Source organism: Columba livia, chromosome 6 (assembly GCF_036013475.1).
Source record: "Columba livia isolate bColLiv1 breed racing homer chromosome 6, bColLiv1.pat.W.v2, whole genome shotgun sequence".
NCBI lineage: Eukaryota > Metazoa > Chordata > Aves > Columbiformes > Columbidae > Columba > Columba livia.
Window position 1 is genome coordinate 10174973 of NC_088607.1, and position 27620 is coordinate 10202592.

Sequence of the window (27620 nt, forward strand, 5' to 3'; positions counted from 1 at the left end):
CAGGACACATAAGAGAACACTACTGAACGGCAACCTCAATTACAGTGGCCAACAAATTACCTTTAACCATTAAATTAGAAAATGTTCTTCAGCACTATTCAGTTTAGCATTCTACACAGTCTCCAGGCTGAAGGTGGTCTGCATGTTGAACTTAGTACTGTGTGGGTTATAGTCTTTGTTTGCAGCCTTAACTGGGGATTGCACCTTAGCTACCGTAGTTCAAGCGTAAAAATACTTTGTCTGTAACACTATATACTGTTGCCAGCGACCCTCTAAATCCTTGAACCAACTGTGTCCTCTGGTGTCACAGAAGATAATGCCAATTTATTGCAATGTGTGGCTTTTTTAACTGATTAAAATTAAGCCGTAAACACGTGACAATGGAATTAGCACATTTAGAGAGTCTGTTTTCCCACATCCCATTTTGCGCTAGTGCGGCTGATCCCTGCAACTCTACGCGGGTGCAATTTTAATGACTTCGCTGGGTTTTGATGTTCTTATGAAAAAGCAGTGCTTGGTGTTTGTGGAGAAGGTAGATATGGAAGCTGAGTAGCTGTGATTGGGGACACTGTGACATCGTCTCTGTTTTTCGATAGGATCGGTGTCATTTTCCTCCCCACGATAAGACACCTCACTGACAGAGCCCGATTAGGGAAAATTTTATTATAAAATTCACTTCTATCGAACAAGGATGGAGTGATAAACAGTTCAGCCTCAGGGAAGAAACAGGAAAAGATTTTTCCTCTCTCTCTCCCTTTTTTGTTTTCCTTTTTTTTTTTCTTTTTTCCATTTAAGAAAAATCCTCCCTCCTCATAGGACTTTTCCTGAAAGTGATTGTGTTTCAGTTAATAAGAATTCCAAAAACACAGAGATCAAAGACACCTGAATGTTGTTCTAAAAGCAGAATAGTTGTGTTACTCCACAATTCAAGAATACAATTTTTAAAAAGAAGCAAAAATTGAGGACTTTTTCTGAATTACATTTGCTGTCAAACTCGTTAAAACCAAGGGTCTCCTGAAAAGGCAGGTTAGGCAATAGTAAGTTTACTTTCCAATATTCGTTTACATTTCTCCCTGGTTAGAAAGCTGGCAAGCTCAGGGTAAACAGGGAAAATGGATGCTTGTGGCCCTCTAACGCTTGAAGATGGACCAACCTCCAAGGCAGAACACTAAACAAATATTGATTTCTTTTTTAAATATATTTTTTTTAATTCTAAAACATCTTTGCTTCTATGTTTGATAGTTCACAGAGGATACCTTTATCCTGGCCTCAGTGCTATATATTCAATAGACTTCTGTATACTAATCAGCACATATACAGTCATGAAATATTATCTTTAGAGGATGACTTGGGGAACTTTGTAAAAGGAGTACATGGAGTAATTCGTTCCAGTTCTTACTTTCTTATTTTACGTTACCTCACTGAAACACATTCATTAGTTGATTATAAAATAATCAGTAATAAAAAGTCCTTTTTTTCCAAAAAAAAAAAAATAAAATAAAATAAAAACCAAGAAACACAATAGAAAAAGAGTGTACTGATGAAGATATTTTCAAGATTTCACATCTGAGCTGTAACAATGCCATGAACTGAATGGGTTTCTTGGTTGTTTAACAATAAATCTTCCCAAAGAAAAAAAGCAAGCCTAAGCACTGCCAGCTTTTTATTTATGTCCAGAACTGAGTCATTACATTGAAACCATTCCCTTAAGATGGTGGCCTCAAAGTTACAGACCCTCCTTAAACGACTTTTAAGCACTTTCAACAAGAACATTACAAATCTGCTGTCAGAGAGAGCCTTAATATACAAGTCCTTCCGGCAATGTTCTAGATTTGCTTTTATTAAAAAACAATGGGAGGATGTTTACAAGCATATATAATTTTCATTAGGCACACTCATCCCCAAATACAGTACACATATGATGCAAACTTCAAATAACTTCAGTAGCAGTTGTAGCCCTGAAGTAAAAACTTGCCAAAAATCCCCGCTTATTTGGCTAACGCATCTTTCCAGAAACTGTTTTTACTGTTATCTATGGCCATACACTAAGCTGAATTTAAGTATAAACTGAAGGTTCTGCTGAAACAAACACAGCAATAAAGCTACGTTAGACTCAGTCATCAAGACGGACCTCAGCTCTTCCACTTGCTACGTGACTGAAAGAAAATGTTATTTAACGCTCTAAGAATTTCCAAACCAAAACATACATTCCATCTATCTATAATTTCAAGTAGAGCACACCCTATTTTTAACTATTTGGAAGTCATGACCATACTGTCCAGCATGATTACTATCAAATATGACCACCGTGGTTTTTGTACTGTTGATTCCATTCCATACTGCACAGTTCCACACAACCAGTAAAAATATGGGTTTTCAAAGACAACTACACTGGAAACAAATTTCAGTCTGAAAAAGTATGACTAATGAAAGTAAGGCAGATCAATCAAAGGGCAAGTCGGAACTCCAGTACATTTCTTTGCAGCTTTCAAAACGAGATTTTAAACAATGAGTTAGTGACTTCACTATGGGAAGCAGCTGGAGGAAAAAGGTTTGTCATTTGATTAGTGGTCTACTAGATAGATTTCTTTCAGTAACTTCTTAAAAAAAATGTGCTTCTGATTGACTGTAACTGCAGCATAAGAGCTGTTAACGGTGTATTAAACACACGCACAAAAAATACAGCTCAACAACCCCAACTAAACATGGAGGAATTCTAATTAGCCACAATAAGGCTGTCCTCCCCTACAACTTCTCCCCATGTAAACATCTTTAAACCTGCTTGGAACTTTTTATCTTTTTTGGAGAGTGGCAAAAGAAAACTCCAACTTGAATAACGCAGATATCTTACTGTTAGGGTATCCTCCTTGTGCTAAAGTTGTCTATTAACTTCCCCTCCGCACGCAGCTGGAACAGGGAGCTGGCAAGAACAACTGGCAGGAAACAAAGGTGACATCAGAAAAGAACATCTTTCCCTTCCATTAAATACATGGTGTTGCAGTTTGCAACATAAAACAGACTGATATCTGAACTCCACTACCCAAGTGAATAATTAAGATCTTCACACAAATACTGGATTTTTTTTTTTTCCTCTGGAATATCCCCAAATAGCAGCAGTAACTAGAGGGGACACACTTGAAGTCTCCTGGAAAGAGCAAGTAATTCCCTTTCTGTCCCCAAGACGTGTAGCACATGAGTTGCCTGCATGGATCAGTGTAGCTATAAATACATTTATCTTGAAGAAATAGTCAAACAGTCTTTTCTAAGAGGAGTGTCTGATTGGTTAGCAGAAAATTGATACAGTGGAGTGAAGAATAACTGATAAAGAGATAATCCAGTGTGGCAATGTAGTTCTGCAGCACTGTAGCTCCAGCCTTCATTGGGTGGCAAGTGTAGGGTGATGGAAGAAAAGGACGGGCTTCTGTTGTTTGCATTTGAAGTATGAGGGAGGCATGGTGTGAGCAAACTTCAGATGTGAAGAACAAAAGCCCAGTTTTCCTCTATACCATCTCTAACTATATGAGGAAGCCTAAAGCTGAAACACTGCACTATTAGATTTTTACAGCCAATGTTCTGTTTATCTGGTTTTTCCTCTACAAAGTAGAGATGCAAATACCTGCATGCATTTATTCAGTGCATGCACGGCTTCATTTTCAGTGAGAGGGTCACTGTATGTGTTCCAACCTGACCTTAATTCATGCTGTAGTTTCCCAGACTGTTACAATATATCATGTTCATTACTGGCATAACCAAACACTTCCCAAACAGGCTATATTTGACAAATATTTAAAATCACTTCCGCAAGGGTTAAACATCCACAAATCTTTTCATTTTATATAAGTGAATAATTTGGAGAAAAGAATAGTACCTAAGCTGGTGGTGGATCAGAGTGTGCCAGTTACAGGAGCACTTAAGCGCCCATTGGCACAGCAAGACTCAAAGACCCGGTAGGTTTCAAAGAAACACTTCTTTTTTTTTTTTTTTTCCTTCTAGAACTCTTTGCTTTCTAGTAAAGCTGCAACCACAATGTTCTCTCTCTTAATACCACCATAAAAAATCAAAACACTTTAAAACAAATTGATGTCCTCTTTAATATAGTCATCACATCATCACAGTCCCCTTGCACCCTGCTTGGTGACAACCAGGGGGATGCAAACCACACATCTCTCTTGCTCTCTCTCTCTCCCTTTTTTTTTTTTTTAAAGGCATTGAAGCAGGCAACAAAGGAGAGAAAGACTGGGAGAGACACTCAATTGAGATATTGGCACCTTTGATTGACAAGATCTAATCAGCTTATCTCCACACTAATAAAGTTGATGGCCTGTGGAGCTGGTGTATGTCCAGCTTCAAGTGAACTTTCAGTAGCCAAAGCCTCAAGGGCCAGGACTAAGACTGAACTTATCTAAACTGATTTAAATCAATTCCTAATGGGCTATTTCAATTTGATCAATTTGAAAGGATGGAAACCTGTAACCACTTGACTCAATTGTCTTGATTCATGCTGGCACCACTGCAGATTTGGTCAGAGCCACAAACTGTTTATCCTTGGTGAAACACTGGAGTACAACTGATACACTTCTGAAATTATTTGACCCTCCTTCAGTGTATTCCAAACTGGGTGTTTTACAAACCTACTTCTCTTGTACATGCACTCAAAACATTTTGAAGTATGTTACTCCAAAACAAGTAGTAAATGCTACATGCAAAATTCCCAACGCCATAAACTGGGACTAAACTGCTCTGCAGCTCTTAAACAATTCAATTTGTTTATCTAAATTAACAAAGTCCTTTAGCGGTTTTGAGTGGCTGTCTGTCCCACTGAAGGTGGGATGGCAGAATGGAACATTATGGTAGGAATGATTTGAGCATTCAGATAGATTTCACTCATTATGAGCAGAATTAAATTTCTGAAGTGCTTGAAATGCATTTTACAAAGCTCAATGCACTTTCAACTCCAGAGTAACATATCCAGGAAACATACGTGGCTATATGTATTATATTATACTGTGAAAAAGGCTCACTGCTTCTCTCAGGGTAAATCACTGCTTTTAAGAATGAAAAAACATTCATAGCATCAAAGCTCACCTACATAAAATAATTTCTGAATTAAGAACTCTGACATTCACATAAACGAAGTAATATCTTTGGGAAAACATGGTAATAGTATACACAGAGAATCATCTTAAGAGGTGGAACCATATGCTTACATGTACTTTACAGATTTGGCAAAGCACAAGCAGTGAAACCAGGTATCAGTATTTTTCAGTCAGCAGCACACATGAACACCTTAGGAATGTCTTGTGTTTAATAGAGGTAATTTAAGCACTTTCTAAAGGAAGTGGTTTCTGGTATTAATGGTAGATTACAAAAAACCCTGAGCAATATTTTCATTCAGATTGAGGTTTTCAAGCTGTAATTGCTTTATACAAAATCCACTCTAGTGTTATCACTCAATATCATCTTCACTGCTGTACATCTGAAGATAATTTCGCAATAAAACTTAATTGATAGAGCTTATTTTTCACTAATCTCCTAATATAGAAAACTGAAAAAGTACTAACAGTACGTATTATAAGCTATGACCCTCACAGTGCAGCGTATTTCTAGTTTATTAAACTAAAATAGATCCATTTTACGGCATCAAATATTTTATACACTTTAATAACGTAGAGATTTTTCCCAAAATAGGAAGTAAATGGAAAATTCCCTTAATAAAGCAAAATGTGTAGAGTAAAAGTAATTCACAAAGAGGCTGAGCAGAACATCTCATCTCATAACATTAGGAACCTGTGCCCCACTGACCATTAGTGCAAAATCTCAAAACATTTCAATTATGGAAATCAGTAACTCTGCTGTCAGTGACATCGATTGAGAAGTTGAATTCAGTGATTTTATAGTTATGAACTGAATTCCTTCTGATGTACCACGTAAGTTGGATTCTGAACAAGACTTCATAAAGAATAAAATATTGTGGATTTTATTATATTTCCTTGTCTATTGTTAGACCTAGTATCAACCCTAAGAGCTTTTCATCAGTTAAGTAAACAGTTCTCGTGATTATAGAGAATATGAAAAGGGAAAAATAAAGCATTAGATGTTCATAGCAGGAGTTAGAATTGATAAGGCTTTTTCTTGAGCTCCAATACAAATTAAAGACAACACTTCCATAGCAGAGAATCCACCAGGTGACAGACAGCCATTAGGGCACCATGAGAACTGGCATTGGCATCATATTCTATAGTCCTAAGACCTGGGGTCATGTTGAGATCCAGTCGCCGTGGCCCCGTGTTCCTGAGCAGACCAGGTAACTTCCAGGTTGAAAAACAAGTGGTCCGCAGAGTCAAGGAGCCACATTTGGCTCACGATCAAGAGTTTCTCTGGTTGCCCCAGACTTTATTCTCAGTTCTACTACTAAAATTCTGATAGCTCATGGGCAATTTGGCACTTTGAATACCAAGGTGCTGCTCTGCAATCTGTGTGGGCTGAAAAGAGATAATCCTAAAATGGAAAACAGACACCATCTCTCTGCTCCTGCACTGTGACCGTGAAACTTTCCACCCTCTCCAAACCTGCTGCCTTCCTGCATCACTTCTGTTTTGATCTCCTGTAGAAGGATCCGAACTCCTTGGTTACCCAAAGATAACTCAAAACATCAGAGACAACAAGGGAAACTGTTCCTACTATTTAGGATGTCTATATAGTCTTATAGATGCTGCCCTTCCCAACCATTTAGGACGACTTCTGTAAGACAGAAAAGATACTGCATAATCACCACAAACATCTTTCTAGATCTGCAGTGGCCTCATTTATCTGAATCTCAGAGATTAAACTTGCTTGGTGCTGCCTCTTTTTTTTTTTTTAAATTAATTTAAGCTCATTATGCTCTGGTCTGCCTATCTACAGAGTGAGTATAATATCACTGACTGTCTCTCAAGAGTATAACATGGATGATCAAATGAAGTTCTAGGAGCCCACGGTATTGAAGGGCAAAACCATATAGCCAAACTGGGAAAGAACCTGCAGAACACTTCAGTTATTGTAAAAATTAAACTATTACCTTCTTTTTGCATTTGAATACCTCTCACGCTGTCATTTAATGAAGGAAAAGTTTTCTAAACATAGCAATCAGTTTGCCAAGATCACTGCAGATGTATCAGACAGAATTAATGACTAAAAGGCTGACCGACTTGGGCTTTGTCTTCTGTGAATGAAAACACTGTTCTCCGGACCTGACAGAAATCAGCCTCTGCCTTTTTTGGCAGTCAGATCATAACAAGGCCAAAGCAACATTAAATCATTTATGAGGTTTTTAAGCTTAAATATCAAAGTGATACATATGCAGAAGAACTGTTATGACATCTGAATTTCAGCAATAGGTATTTTTCAGGCATTTCAAGCTATGTAAAACCTGACATTTGGGTGTTTATATACAAAAACTGCTCTGATACAAAACAACACCTTTCCACCAATACTTTGCCATTTACAACTTTTCTTTGTTACAAAGTCACATAGTTATATTTCAGCCTGCTGCAGAGCAGATTCTTGCCTAGAAACCTGTCATCCCTATGCAAATAGGAATACTGTATATTAATTATGATTTTTATAGTTATCACTTTCAGTCTCCTCGTTACCAGTAGTCAGTCTTTCATCCCCCTTATTATTCATGTAGAAATGTTCTTTCAGCCGCTAAAATACAGTATTTTTATGCAATGTTTTGATGAAGCGCATTAGAGAAAAGGAAATGAAATGAACTGGGCTACCCCAAAAAATGAAAACAACACAGGTGATATACAACTGTTCAGGGCATTATTTTCATGAGATATGGGAAATAACATGTACTGCTCATCAATTATTCCATATTGTAGAATGCCTGTCTCCCCAACCTTATAACAGCTGGGATTGAAATGTTTTGACATGATGATCTCTAGGTGGAAATATTGAAGGTGTTAAAATATAGATATAAATAGGTGATAATGAAGAACAAAATGTGTACTATTTTCTTGCAGTCATAGTTTGCAAATTAACAAGCTGCCATTGATTTTTCTTTGAGGTCAATAACAGCATTTATTGATCTGAGAAGTTAATACTCACTGAAGTCAATATTATATCTCAGGGGTCAACAAATCTGGATCCTGACTTCTATTTCCTGTCCATATATAAATATTACATAGGCAAAATGAGCAAACTTAGTCTTTGGAGATAAGAAAGCACTGTATTTGACACAACGCAAAAAACCCCAAAACATTAAAAGTTAAGAATAGAGTCTACCTGGATAATTTTCAAACACTCAAGACCTTATATTAATCTAGAAGTACTGGCTCCATGAACTATATCTTTGTTTCTGAACTTAAGAGTCTCCCAAGTACAAAATGCTCCACCATGGTGTTACTTCTGCAACACCAAAACAGAATCAATTTCAGAAGCTGCTCAATATCAAGTGGACACTAATATATTTTATCAAATTAAAGCTCATAAGAAGTAGCCAAATAACAATTGTCAACTTCCTGATTTTTCCTTTAGCCTCATTCTTTCCAACACAATCTCCAGCAAAATCAAGAGAAACATTCCTACTGCCTTCAGTCAGCTCTGGATCAACTCCATGTAAAATCACTCTAAGTTTTCTTCTGATTTGTAGTTTGTTACTCAAGCATTCACACGTCTAAAGAAAAAAGAGAAATAAGCAATTTGTCTCCTGATAATTTACACAGACAAATATCAATGAAGCTCTGGGTGCACTCTTGGAAAAAAGCTCGGAAGGAAATAAATTTCAGGAAATGCCAAGCCCAAGAGGTATGTTTTCAGCTAGATACTCCATTATAACAAATGGTCAGTAATGTCACATCTCAAAATATGGAAGTTACATATTAGATTTCTGAAGAATTATGTTTGTGCGACGAGATGCCATTAAACTTACAGAACAAAGAAGGCACAGTGTGTGCATTATTGGCAAGTATTTAAAATGGCAAACGTGGATACTACAAAACTTCAATAATATTCAGCACTTCTGCAGAACTTCACCATTCAAAAACTTTTATGATCATCATTATGCAAAGCAGAAAATGTTATTTTATGCAAGAATAAGCTGTAACAGAAAGACTGATCGCCCACAAATTGTAGAGAACTAAAGCTGTTAATACTCAGAGTCCAGACTTTGTTGTAGATATGAGTGAAAACACAGGTCACCTGTTTTTTGGCAACAGTACCTTTCTTCAGCAAGCAAAGATTCCACACAAGAAGACACAATATAAAGCTGTTTCCAGTGTTATTTCAACATTTTACCTGTTCGTATCAAACTTTTGCTTCAAATGTCACAAATTAACAAACCCCCCCTTTGCTACCAAAATACAGCAGTTCTCAGAGAAAATGTGCCTAGAACGGTGCAAGTCTGTTATGCAGAGCTTCACAGATGAAAAAAAGGTCTTGTTTGTTATGAATGGCCTAAGTTTTTAAAATGCTTTAAGAAGTACGATTATGCAAATAATTACATAAACAAGAAGAAAAATAAGTAAGATAGTAAGCATTGCTCTGTACAAACATGCAGAAATGCAAATCTGATTTAATTTAGAAGTAAAAATCTGCAATTAAATAACTGTAGTCAATCTTATTTTGACTCGAGTTTAAACTGTTTTCTTAACGAAACACCCACTCTGTTTGCATAGCCATTAAAACACGGCAATTTCCACCAAAGGAAAACCTTGCAAACTCAATTTTGTCCTTTCTGGGTAGTCAGGAGTATATGCCATACCTCCATAGATTTCTTTAAAGGCCGTGTAGATTATAAAATATTCTTATTTGTTATGTTATTATTATTATTATTATTATTATTACAATTTTTAATTTGAAGTAACTTTCTCGGGAAACAGAGGCTAAAAACATTATTTCATTGTTTTAACAGCTGAACAAAACAACTCAAAAAAAAGTCAACAACATGGGGAAAACAGTAAAGTTTATCTAAGCACATTTTACAACTTATGAATTTTTCCCACAAATGTAATGTAATCTCCATTTCTGTGGGCCAGATTTTTAGAAGTATTTATAAGTGTTTTCTCCCCAGGTGACTTCAGTAAGGCATTTGACACAGTCTCCCACAGCATCCTTACAGCTAAACTGAGGGGGTGCGGTCTGGATGATCGGGTAGTGAGGTGGACTGTGAACTGGCTGAAGGGAAGAAGCCAGAGAGTCATGGTCAATGGGGCAGAGTCCAGTTGAGGCCCGTATCTAGTGCAGTGCCTCATGGGGCAGTACTGGGGCCAATATTATTCAATATATTCATCGATGATTTGGATGAGGGAATAGAGTGTACTATCAGTAAGTTTGCTGATGACACCAAGCTGGGAGGAGTGGCTGACACTGGAAGCTGTGCTGCCATCCAGCAAGACCTGGAGAGTTGGGCAGGGAAAAATTTAATGAAATATAACAAGGGAAAGTGCAGAGTACTGCATCTGGGTAGGAACAACCCCAGGTTCCAGTAGAAGTTGGGGAATGACCTATTAGAGAGCAGCGTAGGGGAAAGGGACCTGGGGGTCCTGGTGGATAGCAGGATGACCATGAGCCAGCACTGTGCCCTTGTGGCCAGGAAGGCCAATGGCGTCTTGGGGTGTACTGGAAGGGGGTGGTCAGTAGGTCGAGAGAGGTTCTCCTTGCCCTCTACTCTGCCCTGGTGAAACCACATCTGGAATATTGTGTCCAGTTCTGGGCCCCTCAGTTCCAGAAGGACAAGGAACTGCTGGAGAGAGTCCAGCGCAGGGCAACAAAGATGATTAAGGAAGTGGAGCATCTCCCTCATGAGGAAAGGCTGAGGGAGCTGGGGGTCTTTAGCTTGGAGAAGAGGAGACTGAGGGGTGACCTCATTAATGTTCACAGATATATAAAGGGTGAATGTCAGGAGGATGGAGCCAGGCTCTTCTCGGTGACAACCAACAGTAGGACAAGGGATAATGGGTTCAAACTGGAACACAAGAGGTTCCACTTAAATTTGAGAAGAAACTTCTTCTCAGTGAGGGTGACAGACACTGGACCAGGCTGCCCAGGGAGGTTTTGGAGTCTCCTAATCTGGAGGCATTCAAAACCTGCCTGGACACCTTCCTGTGTAACCTCATCTGGGTGTTCCTGCTCCGGCAGGGGGACTGGACTGGATGATCTTTTGAGGTCCCTTTCAATCCCTAACATTTTGTGATTCTGTGAAGGTGGAGTTAGGTGCCTATAATTACTTCAGACAATGGTAAAGCAGGTCTGTAATCAAGTATTGTTTTCTTCCATCTGATTGAGGTAACCTGCCCACTTAATTCAGAAAAAGACAATAAATCCTAACTACAGCTCCATTATATACTGTATCTGATCCTGAATCCTGATTTTTTTTTTTTTTAACTGAATTAAGTTTCATCCTGTCCCGCTTTTATGTGAACTAAAAACAGTAGAGCAGACTTGCTCGTTGTATAACAATTAATCTACTCAACAGTCCAAGAAAGTAACACTTTTTTTCTGGTTATTTGAAATTTAAAATAATTAAGAAATAACATTTCAGCACAATAAACTGGAATGACAGAAAATAGAGACAGTGTTGAAATTAACATTTGTTATAAATACTCATGGTAAATGCTTAATCTAGTACATATTTTTAAAGCTTAGGCTGATGCTATAATTTTTGTTGTGTAGGATATTTTATGGTGCATGCAATAAAAAACCCTCCACTTCACTCATTAACATCTGAGCAAGACTCTGACTCACCATTTTAAACTCATTTGAGAAAGAATAATAGTTTCTAGACTGGATATAAAATACATCCTCACCATAACACTGAAAACATTTAATTAAAAATAAATAAATAAATAAAAGGAAAAAACTTGTGTGTGTATGTAGCACCTGTGTTTCATTCTTAACACTTCTCTACTTGATATTTCAGCACTAAACCAGCACAAGCACTTAGATACAGAGTAGAGCGAATATCATCAGGCATTTGCCAAAATTCCTCAAGCTGGCATTCCAGCCAATAACTGTAGCAGTCAAGTGCTGAGATATTCAACACATGGAAACCTTACAACACTCAATTATAAAAAACAGAGTAATGCTTTCGAGACGCATGTAATAAAAACATAGAATAATTGCATCTATGTGAGTAATAAAAAAGCAATGACCAAATCATTCTTGTCTAACCATTTTGCATATTGTCTGTCCAGGTCCTGCAAGAGAACTAAACAGGAACCAGATCCCCGAATACATGACCACTCTCCAAAATCTCCATATTTATAGAGTCACAGATGTCATAAAATATGGAAAAGCTTATCAGGGTAGAGACCAGCCAAGCAGATGTCAGAGTTCACCTTTGCACGGTTTATCTTTGCAAGATACACAATGACAATTGTGGGATTTATTCCACAAAAATGCAAACCACAATTAGCTCCTCATGATACCTAGATTCAGAAATCATTGCACTGAGCCTGACCTCAGTACTGGCTCATGGAAACACGTTCTTATCTTGCAAACTTTTTTGGAAATGTTCTGAGCAAAATAGACAACATTTGCCCAGCAGGGACACGCACTTGCAATTCAATAGGTAAATATTTATGCCGTGGCAATAACTGTGCATGTTTGCAACCATGAGCATTTATTGAAATTGTGATGATTAGGCCAAGAGTATAAAATTTCATATAAAATTTTACATTTACATTTTTTGAGCTAGTGAAGTAATATGAGGTAAATATTAACAAATGGCATAAAACCAACCACAAGGCTGATGCTGGAAATTAAGAGCAAGGAAAGAGTTGGTAAAATACGGAAGGAACACAATATCACAGAATCTGTAGAAGGAGCCTCCATTGAACCAGATACGTTACTACGAAGAAAACAAAAAGCCAAGAAAACAGAGACACAAGAATGGGCAGATGTGTGTTAGTGGCCTACAATAGACTGATATATAATTGTGAAATTGTAGTTTACAAGGCCATGTACAACAATGTTGTGGGTCTACAGTCCCTAACAACAGCTGGTAGCAAGTAACTAGCAGTTGTTTCTCAAAACAAGGCTGTAACAACTCAAAGAAAATTATTGTGCTAGTTCAGAAAGCAGATTGGTGCTGCTGATCAGCCAGACAGTAAAGAGCTTGCTACATTCAACTCCTGACTCTTGCTATAAGAATTGCATTCATTTGAATTTTACAACGTATACTTCTACTTGGTAATCAAGTAAAAATCATAAGACAGGCTATTATACTGAGATAAGCCTCACTGTTTAAAAATGAGACTGTACAAACTCGAACAGAACAACAAAGTTTTGATTTAAAAATGAAGACTTGGATGGCTAGAACTATATTACTTGCAAATATCAGGTTATGTCCTCACCTGACACACCTTACGCAAGGAGACTTTTAAACTGCAACCGAACTAAGTTTCTGTAAAGTTCAGTACTTACCAAACTTGCACGTTTTCACATGCAACGCTTTGATAATTTTTTGGACTATGAATGCCAGAATTTACATAATTTAGCATAAAATACTATGATACAACTTAAATTAGATGAAGAAATAATATCTAGATAAGCTGCTCCTCCATCAGTCCATACTGTGGTGAGAACAATGTTTTTCAATCATCTGCTTCCGTCTTGCTTTAGGACAGAAGTTGGAGCTTTTCTCCCCCGTAATTCTACCAAAAAAAAAAAGGTATTTGTGTAACTATAACTCTTCAGTCCTAAGTCGCAAAAGGGCAAAATACTGCACTTGAAAGATGATCTACCAGGAAAATCCTTTTGATATTGACTTTACCTAGAAAAGTATGTTCAATACAAATAAATTTTTTAATGTTAAACTTTGTTCTTTAGCACAATTGGAGGAAAACGCTGTTACCCTGACAGGAAGTAGAGGTAGAAGACTTCAAACAAGAAATATAAAAAAGAAAACAACCTAGGGTGAATTTTATTTTGTCAAGTCTAAGCTCATCAACTTTTCTTCTTGATGTAATTGTATACAAAGAGTCTTTGCCAAACAACACCTCATGCTGTGCAAATTCAGCCATGCACATGTAGTGAAAAAACTCTTCAAAAATACTGAAAATCAAGTTGTTTACTTAGGCATCCAGAATATTATAATAACTCACCAAAGTCTGATCTTTTTATGAGATATACAGTTTGTATTCTGCAGACAATGAAATCAACAAATGAAGCCATTAAATTAGCAGGGTATTAATATATTTGAAGGTCAAAAGGTAGACTCGTAAACTCTGTTAAGCTGTGCTCTTTCAAAGGTTGTAACAGATTGACTGCCACTGCCAAGCTAGTATCACTTGGAATCAATTCATTCGATTTGGTGAAAGTCCAAAATAAATGCTTGTGGTGTATGACGGGAGGAAGAGAAGAAATCACGAGCAAAAGGGAAGAGCGTTGAGGGACAATACATCAGGATTTGAATTCTGCCCTTTAAAGACTAACGAGCAGTTCCCAACTACATGAAACTTTTTAGACAAGTTCTCTGCAACTCTTTTTTCTCTGGGAGAATATGAAACCTGTTCAAGAGAGTTTCTCTCCAGCCAACACAAGCTGAACATCTTGCGATAGGCATGACTTCATATTCTTTGTCCACCTATTGCAATGGGTTGCCTGAACTTTAAAAGACAACCAGAGTATGTTAGATACGATTCTGACATCTCTCGGTGACATCTAAGCACAGTGGATGACAGTATGATGCAAATGAAGAAAGAGAAACTATATATATATATCTATCTAAATATACATATATGGAGGGAAGACAAAACTGGTGGCTTTTTCCATTATCTCTTTGCTAAACCAAGGTAGTTTGTAGAGTTTACTTGGACAGCTAGAAACAAAAGCTACTATTTATTTATCATTTTATTTTTATCCTTCTTCCCTTTATTTGTCTTATCTGCTTAGGACTGGACAACAAACTCCAAAATGTTATTACAGGAGGAAATCTCCCTGAGGCTAAATAATTTCAAAATTGAAAGATGAAGGTAGTGTAACTTCAAACAAAAAAAACCTATAACCACATAGTTCGACTTGAAACCTTCATGTTTTTATTATAATGCAAGTCTTCTAAGGGCTTGCCATGGACTTAGCAATAAGCTACAAGTAATACCTTCATCAATAAACACCAACCTATACTTTAAAGAAAGAGGGTCAGCACCAAAGAAGAATATGTTGAAATGCTGTTTTTGGTGATTCATTAAGAGGTTATTTCCGGTAGAACAGTCTACACAGTAGAGGTGGTTCAATACAGTGCTTGTAAAATAATGTTTTAAAAGTTATGTTCTCAATTCAGTTTATAATTCAGGTATTAAAATTATTCACAGGTATTCTATGACAAGTGCAAGGTATTTGTAAGAATACATACAAACTTCAGTCTATATGATTATTTATCCATATGCACATGGGAAGTACTTAAGCACAAAGTTTATGATATCGGAAACAAAATGTTTCCATCACTCTAGCATGGAATAAAAACCCAGAATACAAATATTGTTTTACTATATATAATACAGTAACTTTAAGAAACTTTTTGCAATGTTTTCCTTATCCAAAAGCCAGTCTTAAACAAACTTACTTCAACTGGATACCCGTTCCTAACAAGACTGAAGTTGTATTGTGTCGTGGCACAGTAACAAATTCCTGAACATTAACAAACATTAAAATAACTTGGGACTTCTCCGAGAACAGGTGACAAAACGGCCAAATTTTGATCACTGTTTTTCCTACTACACCTTGGCAAATCTGTACTACTGAACGGATTTGACAATCCTTATTTGCTGCATTAATGGTATAATCCCAGACCTACTGAGGTGAAAGATAAGCACTCATTTTATTGGAATTCCAGTTGAAAGGTGCTGAGTACCCAAAAGATAAGCTTTTAACAGAAACAGTCTTACAATACTGCATAGACTGTGAAAAACTCTACAAACTAAGTTATTTTCTCTTCAAAAAACACAGTTGGAAAAAGATTTTTTTTTTTTGGTACTTTGAAGCATCTAGAGGACAGTACTTAAATAATGAAAATTCACCATTTCTTTACAGTAAGCACTTTATGTATTTGAAAATATATGGATATACTCAGAAAACCCATGTCTTGCATTTGAGACAACACACACAGATGCAAATGGTCCATGAGCGGAGGGAACAGTTTGAGCACCGCTAGACAAGAGGGCACCCGGTGAACTTCTCATGACCACAAACATGTAAGGTCCATAATGCTGTTGGATCAAATATTTCAGACGAAACACAAAGCTAAGGAAAATGGGGATGGTGCCAGAATTTGAATAAACACGTGAAGGAGTATCTGGATAGAGACAAAGTATAAAAGAGCAATCCGGAGCTAGAATTAGGAAGGGGAGGGCTGGGAAGGCTGGCGAGAGGCAGGGAAGGACAGGGGGGCAGAAGGGACAAGGTGGCAGATACAAAGCTGGAGGGGGGCAGCTCAGTGACTGGACAAGCAACAAACCAACAAGAAATATTCAAACTGAAGGTGTGAAAAGCACTTTGCTGGTATTAACAACTGCACTGTAAATCACTCAGGACTGAAAACTGAGTAGTTTGGTCTCTCTGTGCCCTCTCGTTGCTGCTTCTGACTGTTACAAGGCAGCAGCACCACCCAAATGCGTTTCCTAATCATGACCATGCAGCTGGGATACACCCGAGACCTGACATCCTCAGAAACGAAAATTTGTCCCTATTTCTTCCTCCTCCCCACTTTAAAGCCCGGACTATGAAGAAGGGCAGAGGGCTTAGAGATGTAGGAATGCAATATGCCACTTCAAAATGAATTTCTGAAACAATAAACAGATTTTAATAGAAATCAGCCAGCAAAGAAAAAAATTATATATGAAACATGAAATACCGTTGCTAGCAGAAGAAACAGAGATCATGAAAAAGTTCTCTCTGATGGTGATTGGAAACTGCATAAAAACTCATTTCACTGTAGAAACTTTGGATTAAGATTTCAGTAGAAAGATGTTCTGGCATATCAAAGAAACACCTGAGGAGAAGATATTGGTATATGCTCCAGAACTCAGAAGCCCTCTTTCTCTAATGAAATGTCTTACATACAGTATTCACATATACATGCATGAATAATTCATCCGAGATGAAACAGGTGGATATTAAGTGTAAATATCCGGGACAGGAATAGACTTTTTTATGCAAAGCAAGGGGCAACAGAAGCAAGGTCCTGATTTTCAAAACTTGGTTTCCATTTCCATCATCTTAGTTATTCGAGGCTCAAATGTAATTGGAATATACATGTACTTGAAGATGGAACAGGAGCGTGAAAGTCTATGTGGTATTAACTAATACAAGCAAATTCCTAAGTATACAAAATTACAACACAAAAGCAGCAACACCCTTTCCACTAGTTTAATGTAGACCTACACGTATAAACATTACAGTTAGTTATTTTGTTAAATTTACATTGGATAATAGAGCCATTTAATTTTTTCCTAAGCTGAGCAAACATTTTTAGTTTGATCATAGCAACCCTTACTACTTTGTCTACCTGAAAAGCCAACCTCCAACTCCTGCAATCATAATGGAATGGAATCACTTTAGCATATACACATAATTTAATATTTATGGTTTCTCATATTTTAGGTCATCTCTGGCACACATCTCATTCATGACGGCTGAACAGCACAACAGCCCCAGGAAATGTGGAGAGAGAAGGTTTGGGGTTTAGGTTGTTCCATCAGTAAAGGAGTCAGGAATCCAAATCCATGGCCTGCTGCTGTGAACAATGCGCTAGTACCTCAAATTCCATTACTCACATCTCACAAGACTGAAATAGTTTTAAAAGAGTTCCTTATCCATGATACAGGTGCTGAAATACCTTCAGAAGCCTCCTAGAAACATTTCTTAATATGCTTCCACTGATCCTTCACTGTGCTTCCGCTCAATTCTGCATCCAGAAATGACGACAACTACTATTACTTCACAAAGAAGTAAACACACCTCTTTGTCTAATGAGATTTTCATTTGCTTTCCACCTAGAAGGCCACCAATAATTGCAGGTGGGTCTGACCATCTGCCTTTCAGGTAGTCTACTGGTACTTCACATTATATATTTATGGCTCAGTCCAGAAAGGGAGGTTTGACTGTAGTTCATTACAATGGGTGAAAGCCACTGAAATTTGCTTGGATCCCTTAGTACTGGGAATTATTCATGTCACACAAGAGTGGGAAATAAGCTGCTGTGTCTCTTGCTCACAGATATTTCTCCTTTAACTGTTTCAGAATTACACATCCCTAAGATTCCCAAAGAGTAGGGAGGATTGGAAAAAACATTTTAAGCAACCTAAAGTTGAGATTGAGAAGGATTTTCTGTAAAGGGAACAAGAGAGTTTTTCTTCCTTTGATATCTTCTCTTTAAAATACCATGCTTACATATTACAAAAGGGATATAAAAACAGAAGTTCAGACTAAATTTTTACGTTTCAGTGCAAAGAATAGAACTATTACTGACAAACCTCAAACTCTTCTAGTAGTGCAGATATTTCAGAGAGATTCGGAACCACAGCATAATATCCAATAATCATAACTCACAGAGGCAAGCTCAACACTTGTTATCAAATTATATGTACTGAGAGCTATAGAAATACCTAAGGTTCATGAAGGAAATAAAAACCCAAACACCTTCAATGTAGTTTTGCCGTAAAAGCCTGGACAGAATTCAATGGCTGGATCTCTCTCTTACGCTGTCATGAAACAAAGTGAAGTGTATATTATATAAACACCAGGATTTTTTTCCTTTTCCCTAGAAAGTATCTGGCAGTTGAGAAGAACTTAACAAGAGCAATTCAACTGCAGATTACAATGGTCCCCTACAACATGGTTTGCTCTTTTTCTCCTTGACAGTATTTTACATTTGCATGCCAATTTTATCTCTGAAGATGAATGAAGCATTTTCAACTACTTCTCATTCAAAAAATTCCTGTCTGAGCAAACATATCTGAGACTCGACAAAGAAGGGGATACCTTACTATGCTATACTCTGCAAGCGAAATAAGGAAGATCTAGAATTAATTTGATACTGTGGAAATCCAAGCATGGGGAATGGTATTAGGAAATCTCCCCCTCCAAACAGGAAGAATTTTGTGATTAATCAGGATTAATTCAGTGGGCTCTCCTTTTGACTGAAACCAGCAATTTTCATGCATTTAAATATTTTGCATATTTTGAGACTATATGGTCAGGCTAAATGATCTGAAGTTAACAATACTGAGGTCTAGCATCCTAAGTAATGAGTGGTGTCAGAAATGCCAGCTAACCAGGCTGCAAACTTGCTTGTCTGCTCTTTACCAGCAAAACAGATGATAACATAAAACCAGAAAAATAACAAGAAATATTTTTAAAACAATATTTTGATTAAAAGAAAAGCAGAGGAGTGTACTTTGCAGTGCTACCAGCCGCTATTAAAACTTGTCCTACCTGGTACAAACAACAGAGACCTTCAAGGTTCAAACAGCCCATGGTTTCCCTGTACATCCTGGGAGCTTCAGCTCATGTGTCTTTGTGCTGTACAATTCAGGCAATTAAAACAGAAATATTCTGATGAACTTACCGGCCTACAAAATCACTTACTCAAATGCTTGTTAAATTTGCAATATACCCCTATGAATATTTAGAATAACATTCTTCTCTTTACAGTAGGCCTTGAGTACTATGGAACTGGTTACCAGACACTAAATGGTTTGCTTAGTCCTCCAGAAGGTTTCTGTATAGATTTAAGCATCCTCAGTATCAGCAAACAATAGCCAACAAACTATGAAAGCCTGAGAGTCAGTGTTGGATTGTGTCTTACAGATGGTGACATAAGTGGCATCCTGTTCAGTCACCACTGAAGCCCATGACTCAATGGCACTGCTCAAAGAAGGAAGCCGGGCGTCCCAATAGATCTCAGCTTGCATGAACAACTGTACATAAGATGAAAGTGCTTATCAATTTAGAGATGCAAACAAGAAAAAAAGCTTCCAATTTATCATGGTAAGTTTCAGGAATGGTAATGTGAAATTGCATTAAATTAGTTATGTGATGTCAGATTAAGCCTTAGAAGATCACAGGGGCAGGTTAAAATAGTATATGTATTTTGCTGATTAAGGTAATAAAAAAGACCCAAATGTGACTTATTCCAGAGGTGAAAATCATCCAGCTTCATTACAATAAGCAACATACATATCCATAACTGTGAAAAGAGGCCACATAAAGTAGAATAGATACTTAAAGGTTGTGACCTCCACCTTCTCATCTTCATAGAATGGCTATCATGGGACGGGACCTCTTCAGATAATCTATCCCAAAGCCCTGCTCAAGCAGGACCACCCAGAGCCATGGACCATGCCCAGCTGGACTTCGAAAATCCTCATAGATGGAAACTTCACCATCGCTCTGGGCTATCTCTTTCAGTGTTTGACCACCCCCACAGTAAAGAATTCTGTTCTTGTGTTCCAACGGACTTTCACAGGTTTTAGTTTGTGTATGTTGCCTCTTGTCCTGTCACTGGGCTTTACCGAGAAGCGTCTAGTTCCCGCTTCTTCGTTCCCTCCCATCAGCTGTTTACACACATTGATAAGCTCCCCCTGAGTCTTGTCTTCTCCAGGATGCGCAGCCTCAGCTTTCTCAGCCTCTCAAAGATGCTCCAGTCCCCCATTTCTCTCCATGGCCCTTTGCTGGACTCACTCCAGTAACTCAATGTCCTTCTTGCACTGGGAAGCCCAGACGTGGAAACAGAACTCCATGTGTGGCCTCACCGGTGCTATGTAGAGAAGATCTTTATACAACAAAAGTAATAATCAAGGGAACACAGGGTCTGGATTCAACTCAAGGATTAAGTGAAACTGCAAAATGAAAACTTTATTATGACACCTCAGCACAGAATGATCACACAGTAACTCCAAAAGTAAGTTCTTTCATTGCACTGAATTAATCTAAATTCACTCATACCAAGAATCATCATGATCTGTGCCAAGAACTAAAGAGAATTCATCTGTTTCCATTAAAATGTTCTACAAAAATCTGAATTACAATGAAGTGAATAGTTCCAAAGTAATAGTCTCCAAATTATGTAATATTAATACATCATATAATATTGCCACATCACTGGTCTTCACAGAGTTTAAGCAACAAAAACTATGTATATACTCCTCATGATGAAAAGTAAAGACAGAGACAAAAATGGAGTGAATTAGTGTGACTCTACATAATTCAATGCAGTTTTACCTGATTTTGATACCGAAAGACACCCTTTCCATATAAATATACATTTGCTCTCCAACCATATTTTTCAGAGATCACCATGGAGATATGCAATGGAAGTTAAAATGATCACTACCTCTACAAAGCAAATTCCACATTCAGTTAAAAAAAAAAAAAAAAAGAAAAAGATATAAGAGATCTCTTCCCCAAAAGGATCAGCCTGAATTTTTATATATGGTTTCTTTGTGAAAGATGCAGGCTCAACTAAAGCAAACCGGGAATCATTTTTGACTAGTTTAAGAGACTCTTTCATTAAAAAAAAAAAAAAAAAGTTATGACCATTGATAGAATAGACCTGAAAATCTGCAGGAAAACAAACTTAATTGTTCTCACATGTCTTTCTCTACTAACATGTCATCCTCTGGTATAAAAGAATTAACTCTCCTTCTCCCCTCCAAAATCTACACTGTATGTTCCATACATCCATTTCATTATTGTGCACAGCACTAAGCCCAGAATAATTAAAATGCAGGATCTTTAGTAATGCCATTCATTTAACACAGCCATATTTAACTCTACAACGGTTCATCTTAATTTACCTCGTAAATAAGGCCTGAATTCTAAAAAGATACTAGAATATAACAATTAATCATGACTGTCTGACAATTACTTCACTGCTCAAACATACGTTGTCTGAAACTTTATGTAACTTTGCACAAGCTTTATTTAAGGGGATTAGACTTTGGAGGCTTAACTACTGCTGGTTTAAAAAGATCCACTATACATTGCTAAAACTTAGTAAAAACATTTTGAAAATACCAACTGGAAGTTGTAGTCAATAAAAAAAACACTTATTCAATAAACGAGCTTCAATTTAGCCTTCTCCCATAATTTTATCCCATCTGTATATTTTGGGATAAGGCTTGTTTACCTCTTTCATTACACAGAAACAGCTGCATAGTCAGTCAGTGAACTGACTGCAAGAAAACTGAGCTGATAACCTTGTTACATATCATCTGTAGTTAATATCTTATAAATGTATTAAAATTATTTTTTTACACATATGAATAAAAGTAGAAGACAAAAACAACTGGAGTCTGCAGTGTGTTCTAGCAATCATTGCGGGTGGGTAAACTGACAACATGTAACTGCATATTAAGACAAATGTAGAATTTAGACAAAGTATTCCATCTCTTTTCAGATGTATACTTTTAAACCTCAGGAACTGTTTTCAGTAGATGTCATGCCTTTTAACTTGAAAAAAGATAAGCGCAAATAAGCTCCCAATTGTCTCCCCAATATGTAAACCACATCTCGGGCTGCTGTCTCTGTTCCGCCTTTGAAGTTTCCCTGAAATGTCATGTGTTGTGAAGACTGCTGTGCATAAGCAAGACAATTTGCTCACTCTCAGAATTCTTACCGGTTTCCACTGCTATTTGGTATCCAGCCTCTAGTCTCCGAGATGACCTTTCCAGCCTCTCTGTGTTATCGAGCAGATGTGCCCTCTGAAAAAGAAAAGGGGAGAAAAAAAAAATCAGGCAGCATTCTACAATGTTCTCCCCCCCTTTTTAATTGTCCTTTCATATTCCAAAACATAAAAATATCCACGTATATTTTATGGAAGAGCCTGTTACAAGGACCACTGGAAGGAGTAGGTTCTATGATCCACCGTAATTATGTGCACCAATCATTTTTGTTTTGAAACGTGGAATATGTGCTTCACTCTTATTACACAAACTCACAAAACAGAATGTGACTATTATACAGGAAACCTGTCTGAAGAAGATTTTCAAAATAGATTTCCCTGTGACACATGTATGCAAGCACCCATGATTTCTATTCAACTACAGTTTGATGAAACCATCACTTTAAATGCAAGTGGTAGTTGTTAACATGAACTTAATTTTCAGCAGAGGATATATTTCCTTTATGTGTGTTACTCATGTGAGGTGATAAAAACAACAAGCTATTCATACAGAATACTGAACAGCATGAATATTCTTCAGACTGTTTGATGTAAAAAGATGTAGAAACAAAACACTAGTTTCTTGATTTACATCTCTTATGCCTAAATATATATATATATGAATATATAAATAATATACACACACACAGATAGAAGATATTTTTCCCAGAAGTCATTTTTCCATTTATGAGATAACAATAAACTAGTAAAAATGCATCTTGCAACACATTTTCATTTAGGGAGTCTGCAACAGTGAAAAAGTGAAATCACTATTTTCATTACTTTATTCTCCATTCAAAACGCCAACAGTTCAAGATGTAAGCTCATTTCCACTGGAAATTCGATCCTAGACTAGCTCTAATCAAGCCATAAAAAAATATAAGCCCCTCTCACCCCCCAGTAAAGTAATCACACATAACCTTCCAAGCACCCCTCTACCCCAAAACAACATTTTGGATATTTGTCAAAAAATATTTCCTATGACTTTGCCTTGTTGACAGATGTCATTTAAAAATGGAAGAAATGCTTTCTAATAATAATAAAAAAAGGAGGTGCCACACATATTATCTGAGTGGCTGTCTACCGAAACGATCTACCTTGCTCTAATGAGCCCCTATGGATCTTGGGAGATGCAAGCTGTATTGACATGCACACTTAAGCTAATACACCTAGACCAGTGCCTCCAAGCTCTAGCAGCCAGGGATGCTGACAGAATATCTCGCTTCTATCTTCAAAGAAAGGAAGTGATTAGTATGTTATCATTACCATTCAAAACGTGATTTCCCTATTCCCTCCCGGCATAGGTGACACATCTCTGAGATGCGGCCAGACGATCGAGGCAGCTAAAGCCACATCAAAGCTTGCCTTGAATTTTTTTCTCTCTTTTTTTTTTCCCTCCTTTTTTTTTTTTTTTTTTGGAAATCATTAAAACAATGCATTTAGATCAGCACAGATAGGACCCAATCTGAAGGTCAGGAAAGCTGCAATAACAGTCTATAATAATTAATAGAGTTCTCTAATACACAGAGGATAGGTTAAGAGTAAATTGCAAAAAAGCCTTTTGCATTCATGGGGGGCAGGCCACCAAGAAAAGAAAAAATCAGCACGAGCACTTAATAAAATATAAAACCATAAGTTACAGTGCTGTAACTGAAATCACGGCAGCAACTAGAGTGGTCCGTGTTCTCAGGACTCATGGTCAAACTAGATAATTACTGTTAATTTTGCTTCATGTTTTTCAAAAGGCACCTTTTCTTAACATCTGTTGGTTCTCCTCTATTGTCCATTAGAAGAAAAAAAAATGAAGTGTAAGCCTGCAGTGTGTCTCTCCAAATACCGCCCCCTCTGAACGACACTAACTAACGTTAAATATTCTAAACTTTGTAAAAAATACCAGAAACATAACACGATTACATAGGAGTCTCTCAAGAAAGAAAAGTAGAAGAAAAAGGGGGGGGATGCAAAGAAGGAGTTTAGAAGATAAGAATCCTAAAAGTTAGGGAGGAGATACTTAAAACCAAAACAAAACCATAGGCTGGGAGTGAGCACAAGGAGTAGAACATTATAATTACAGAACAGATGTACAGCGCTGTAGTCACATACTGGAAATTAACAGGTTCTCCTGCCAAGGGAGAGGGGGGAAATAATCAGATTTCACATTACAATGCGGAAGAGCTACCCACCAGAAAGAATAAGTATTTAACTGTATATTTTTATATAGTATATAAGCCACATTTAATCTCAAAAGTAAACGATAAGCTCAGTGTTCAGTCCAGTCTTACTGCAAGCAATTAGAATACTGAAGCCCTGTGAACTCGAGGCTAACATTAATCCAGGGCTGTTTCACACCTGACTTCAGAACCTTTCCGCCCAAGCCACTGTAAAACAAAATCTAATTTTTTTAATTATTATTATCTAAAGGGTGTAGTGATATTTACATTGTTCGTTTTTGGAAGTGCCCTGTGCTTCGGTCATGAAATCAACGCTCTACAGAAGGAGCTGATGCTTTCAGCTGCTGCCCAGCCCTCCCCAAACGCCTTCTCCCACCGCACCCCTGCTCCCGCGGGGTGGGAGCGAGGTGATTCAGCGCCCCTCGCAGCTTCAGACACAGCTGCTATCTGGAGTTACACAGGGAAGTTTTGCAAAGCGGCACGCTATCACTAGAGATTTAGTCATTCCATGTGGGCTGGATTCAAACTGAGATCTCAGGAGCTCAAACGAGCGAGCGGCACAGCCTCCATGGAAGCCTGTGTACGGCAAGCGTGCGAGAATAGAGCCCTGTAATGAGAGGAAGCGCAGGTTTTATTAACAAACAGTATGGCAAACCACAATTTCTTTTATGATCAGTTCATACCTCCTTAGGAGCACTATAATTGGGGATGCCTTGATGTTTCACTACATGACGAGTTAAGAATTATGCCTGAGTCACTGTACTGGCCTTCATTTAAACTTTCATGTGAATTTTGCACCGGGTATACAAACAGCATTGCAATTACAAGCCATCCAACACATGTACCTAAGTGCAGAGAACAGAATGATAACAATTGTTTTTTAAATAATTTCTTTCTACCTGCACAATTTTGATCCAGACAAAACGATAAGTCCCTTTATTTAGTTCCACTTGCTGCTGCTCTCACAATATGCAGAGAGAGGAAAAACGTACCTTATAAGGCTAGCAAGGAAAAGCAAAAAAGAAAATTACCCAAAGCAATGTCAAAAATGCTTTAGGTAGCTAACAAAGAGGATTTATAAGCTCCAAATGTATGACTGAGTTCAGTACAGCTCCCAAGGTGCAGCCCCTTGCAATAATACTTTGAGTTTTCTTATTTGCCTTCATAGCCATTTCAAAAAGAAGAGCAGTTAAGTAGCAGCTTTGTTCTTTATATCTGATTAAATTTTCAGAGTAAATTTACAGATTAGTAATCTTTATGTTTATAAAACTATAACCTATGTTTGCGAGCAGAAATGATCCCACTACATTGTTTTACAAAAGCACAGGAGCAGACGTGCAGGTGTTGTTAAAGGCATGAGCAAATGAACCCTGTTCTTCTGAAAAAATCTCAGAAATCAGGCTATGCAAACCCTTGCAACAATACTGTCATCTGTTTAAATACTGGGACTATTGGGGAGGGGAGCTCAGTGGTGGGAGGGCTTTCATGTGGTTACATGTTTATTTTGCTTAATATTTCTGTTAAGTGTTTTACTCTGTAGCCTTAACATATTAATATCAGCTCCACAAGAAGAGGAGGAAAAATGAAGCATTCAGGGAACCAGTGAAAGAATCTCTATATCACAAATATCTGACTGTTTTCAAGAATTCTCTGTAATTGTCCTTAATCTGGTTACTTTACGATTCTTTGTCATCACCATTTCTAAAACTTACAAATCCTTTCCTGCAGAGCTCAGCGTTCATTACTGATATGTCTGGGCACACATTTCAAAAAGAAGATACCAGACAAATACCTGATGTTAAAATACTCGTGCTTCTAAATATATTTATTTGAATGCTTCACTGGTTCAAACTCTGTATAAAACCCTTCAGAAGTCTGACCCATAAGTAATCTTGACTTTACTAAGACCTTCTTTTTAGCGGCTATCGGGGAATAATAAAAAAAACCCAACAGTTCAGATACCTGCTTTGCTACAGCAGTAACAGAGGATATTAATTTCAGAAAATATACTGAAACATTTGAGGAACTGACCATTAAAACAGGCTTCTCTCTCTAAATATTTATGAGTCATTTTATAACTGGAAGAAAGGTGTTCTGGAATACTGATCTCTAGTGTTACACCTACAGATCTACAGCATGCACAAATAAATAATAAATATTGATATGTGTGCATAGGTCTACTTGTACTGTACTTTCAGTGGGTATACAATATCCAACATAAGACATAAGCTACTTGAATACCCCACACCAGAGTCAAACCAGCGTGAAATACTGTGTAATTTTTACAGTGTTTCAGCACAGGTTTTTACCAAAGCAATGCTTTGACATTCAATATCAGTGCATAAATGTATTTACCCTATCAAAGATTTTGTGGTGCAAACATGATTATTACTGTACCTGATTTGATCATGGTATTCTAGCAGAGATCAAATAATAGAGGCTTTTTTCCCCCTTCTTTTTCCAGTGCCTTTAAAAAAAATTCCACTATCAAAGAATGTTAATTTCTAAGGTTTGATCTAGAGATTCCTATGTAAGTATACAATTATTAGGGAAAAAGAGGCACAACAGTGAATATTTTAAAGCAATGTAATCAATATTTTTGCTTTGTGTAGATTTCCCTGCAACAATGAACAAAAAGATCTACTTCAGATTTAGAAACTCAGCTTTAAAGGGAAAGCTAGACAACAAAAAGCAAGAAAGTACTCACCTCTTCACGTAATTTTATCAACTGCAACATGAACGCACAAAAAAGATAAAAAGGAAAGAAATGGCAGGAAAGAAAGATCAGTTGTGTGACAGGATAC

General features: G+C 37.3%; 1 protein-coding gene across 4 annotated transcripts in view; it reads right to left on the reverse strand.

Annotated features, from left to right (window-relative positions):
* The window catches only part of VTI1A (vesicle transport through interaction with t-SNAREs 1A), a 264965-nt gene that overhangs the window by 178129 nt on the left and 59216 nt on the right, over positions 1–27620 (reverse strand). For 2 of the 4 annotated variants that reach the window (XM_021291263.2, XM_021291264.2), the window contains exons 5-6: positions 27524–27544; positions 22601–22685 (exon numbers count right to left, since the gene is read on the reverse strand). In XM_021291263.2, the coding sequence (XP_021146938.1) occupies positions 22601–22685; positions 27524–27544 (106 nt within the window). The remainder of the gene's footprint in view (positions 1–22600; positions 22686–27523; positions 27545–27620) is intronic. The other 2 variants (XM_005505180.3, XM_005505181.3) reach the window with 1 other exon arrangement.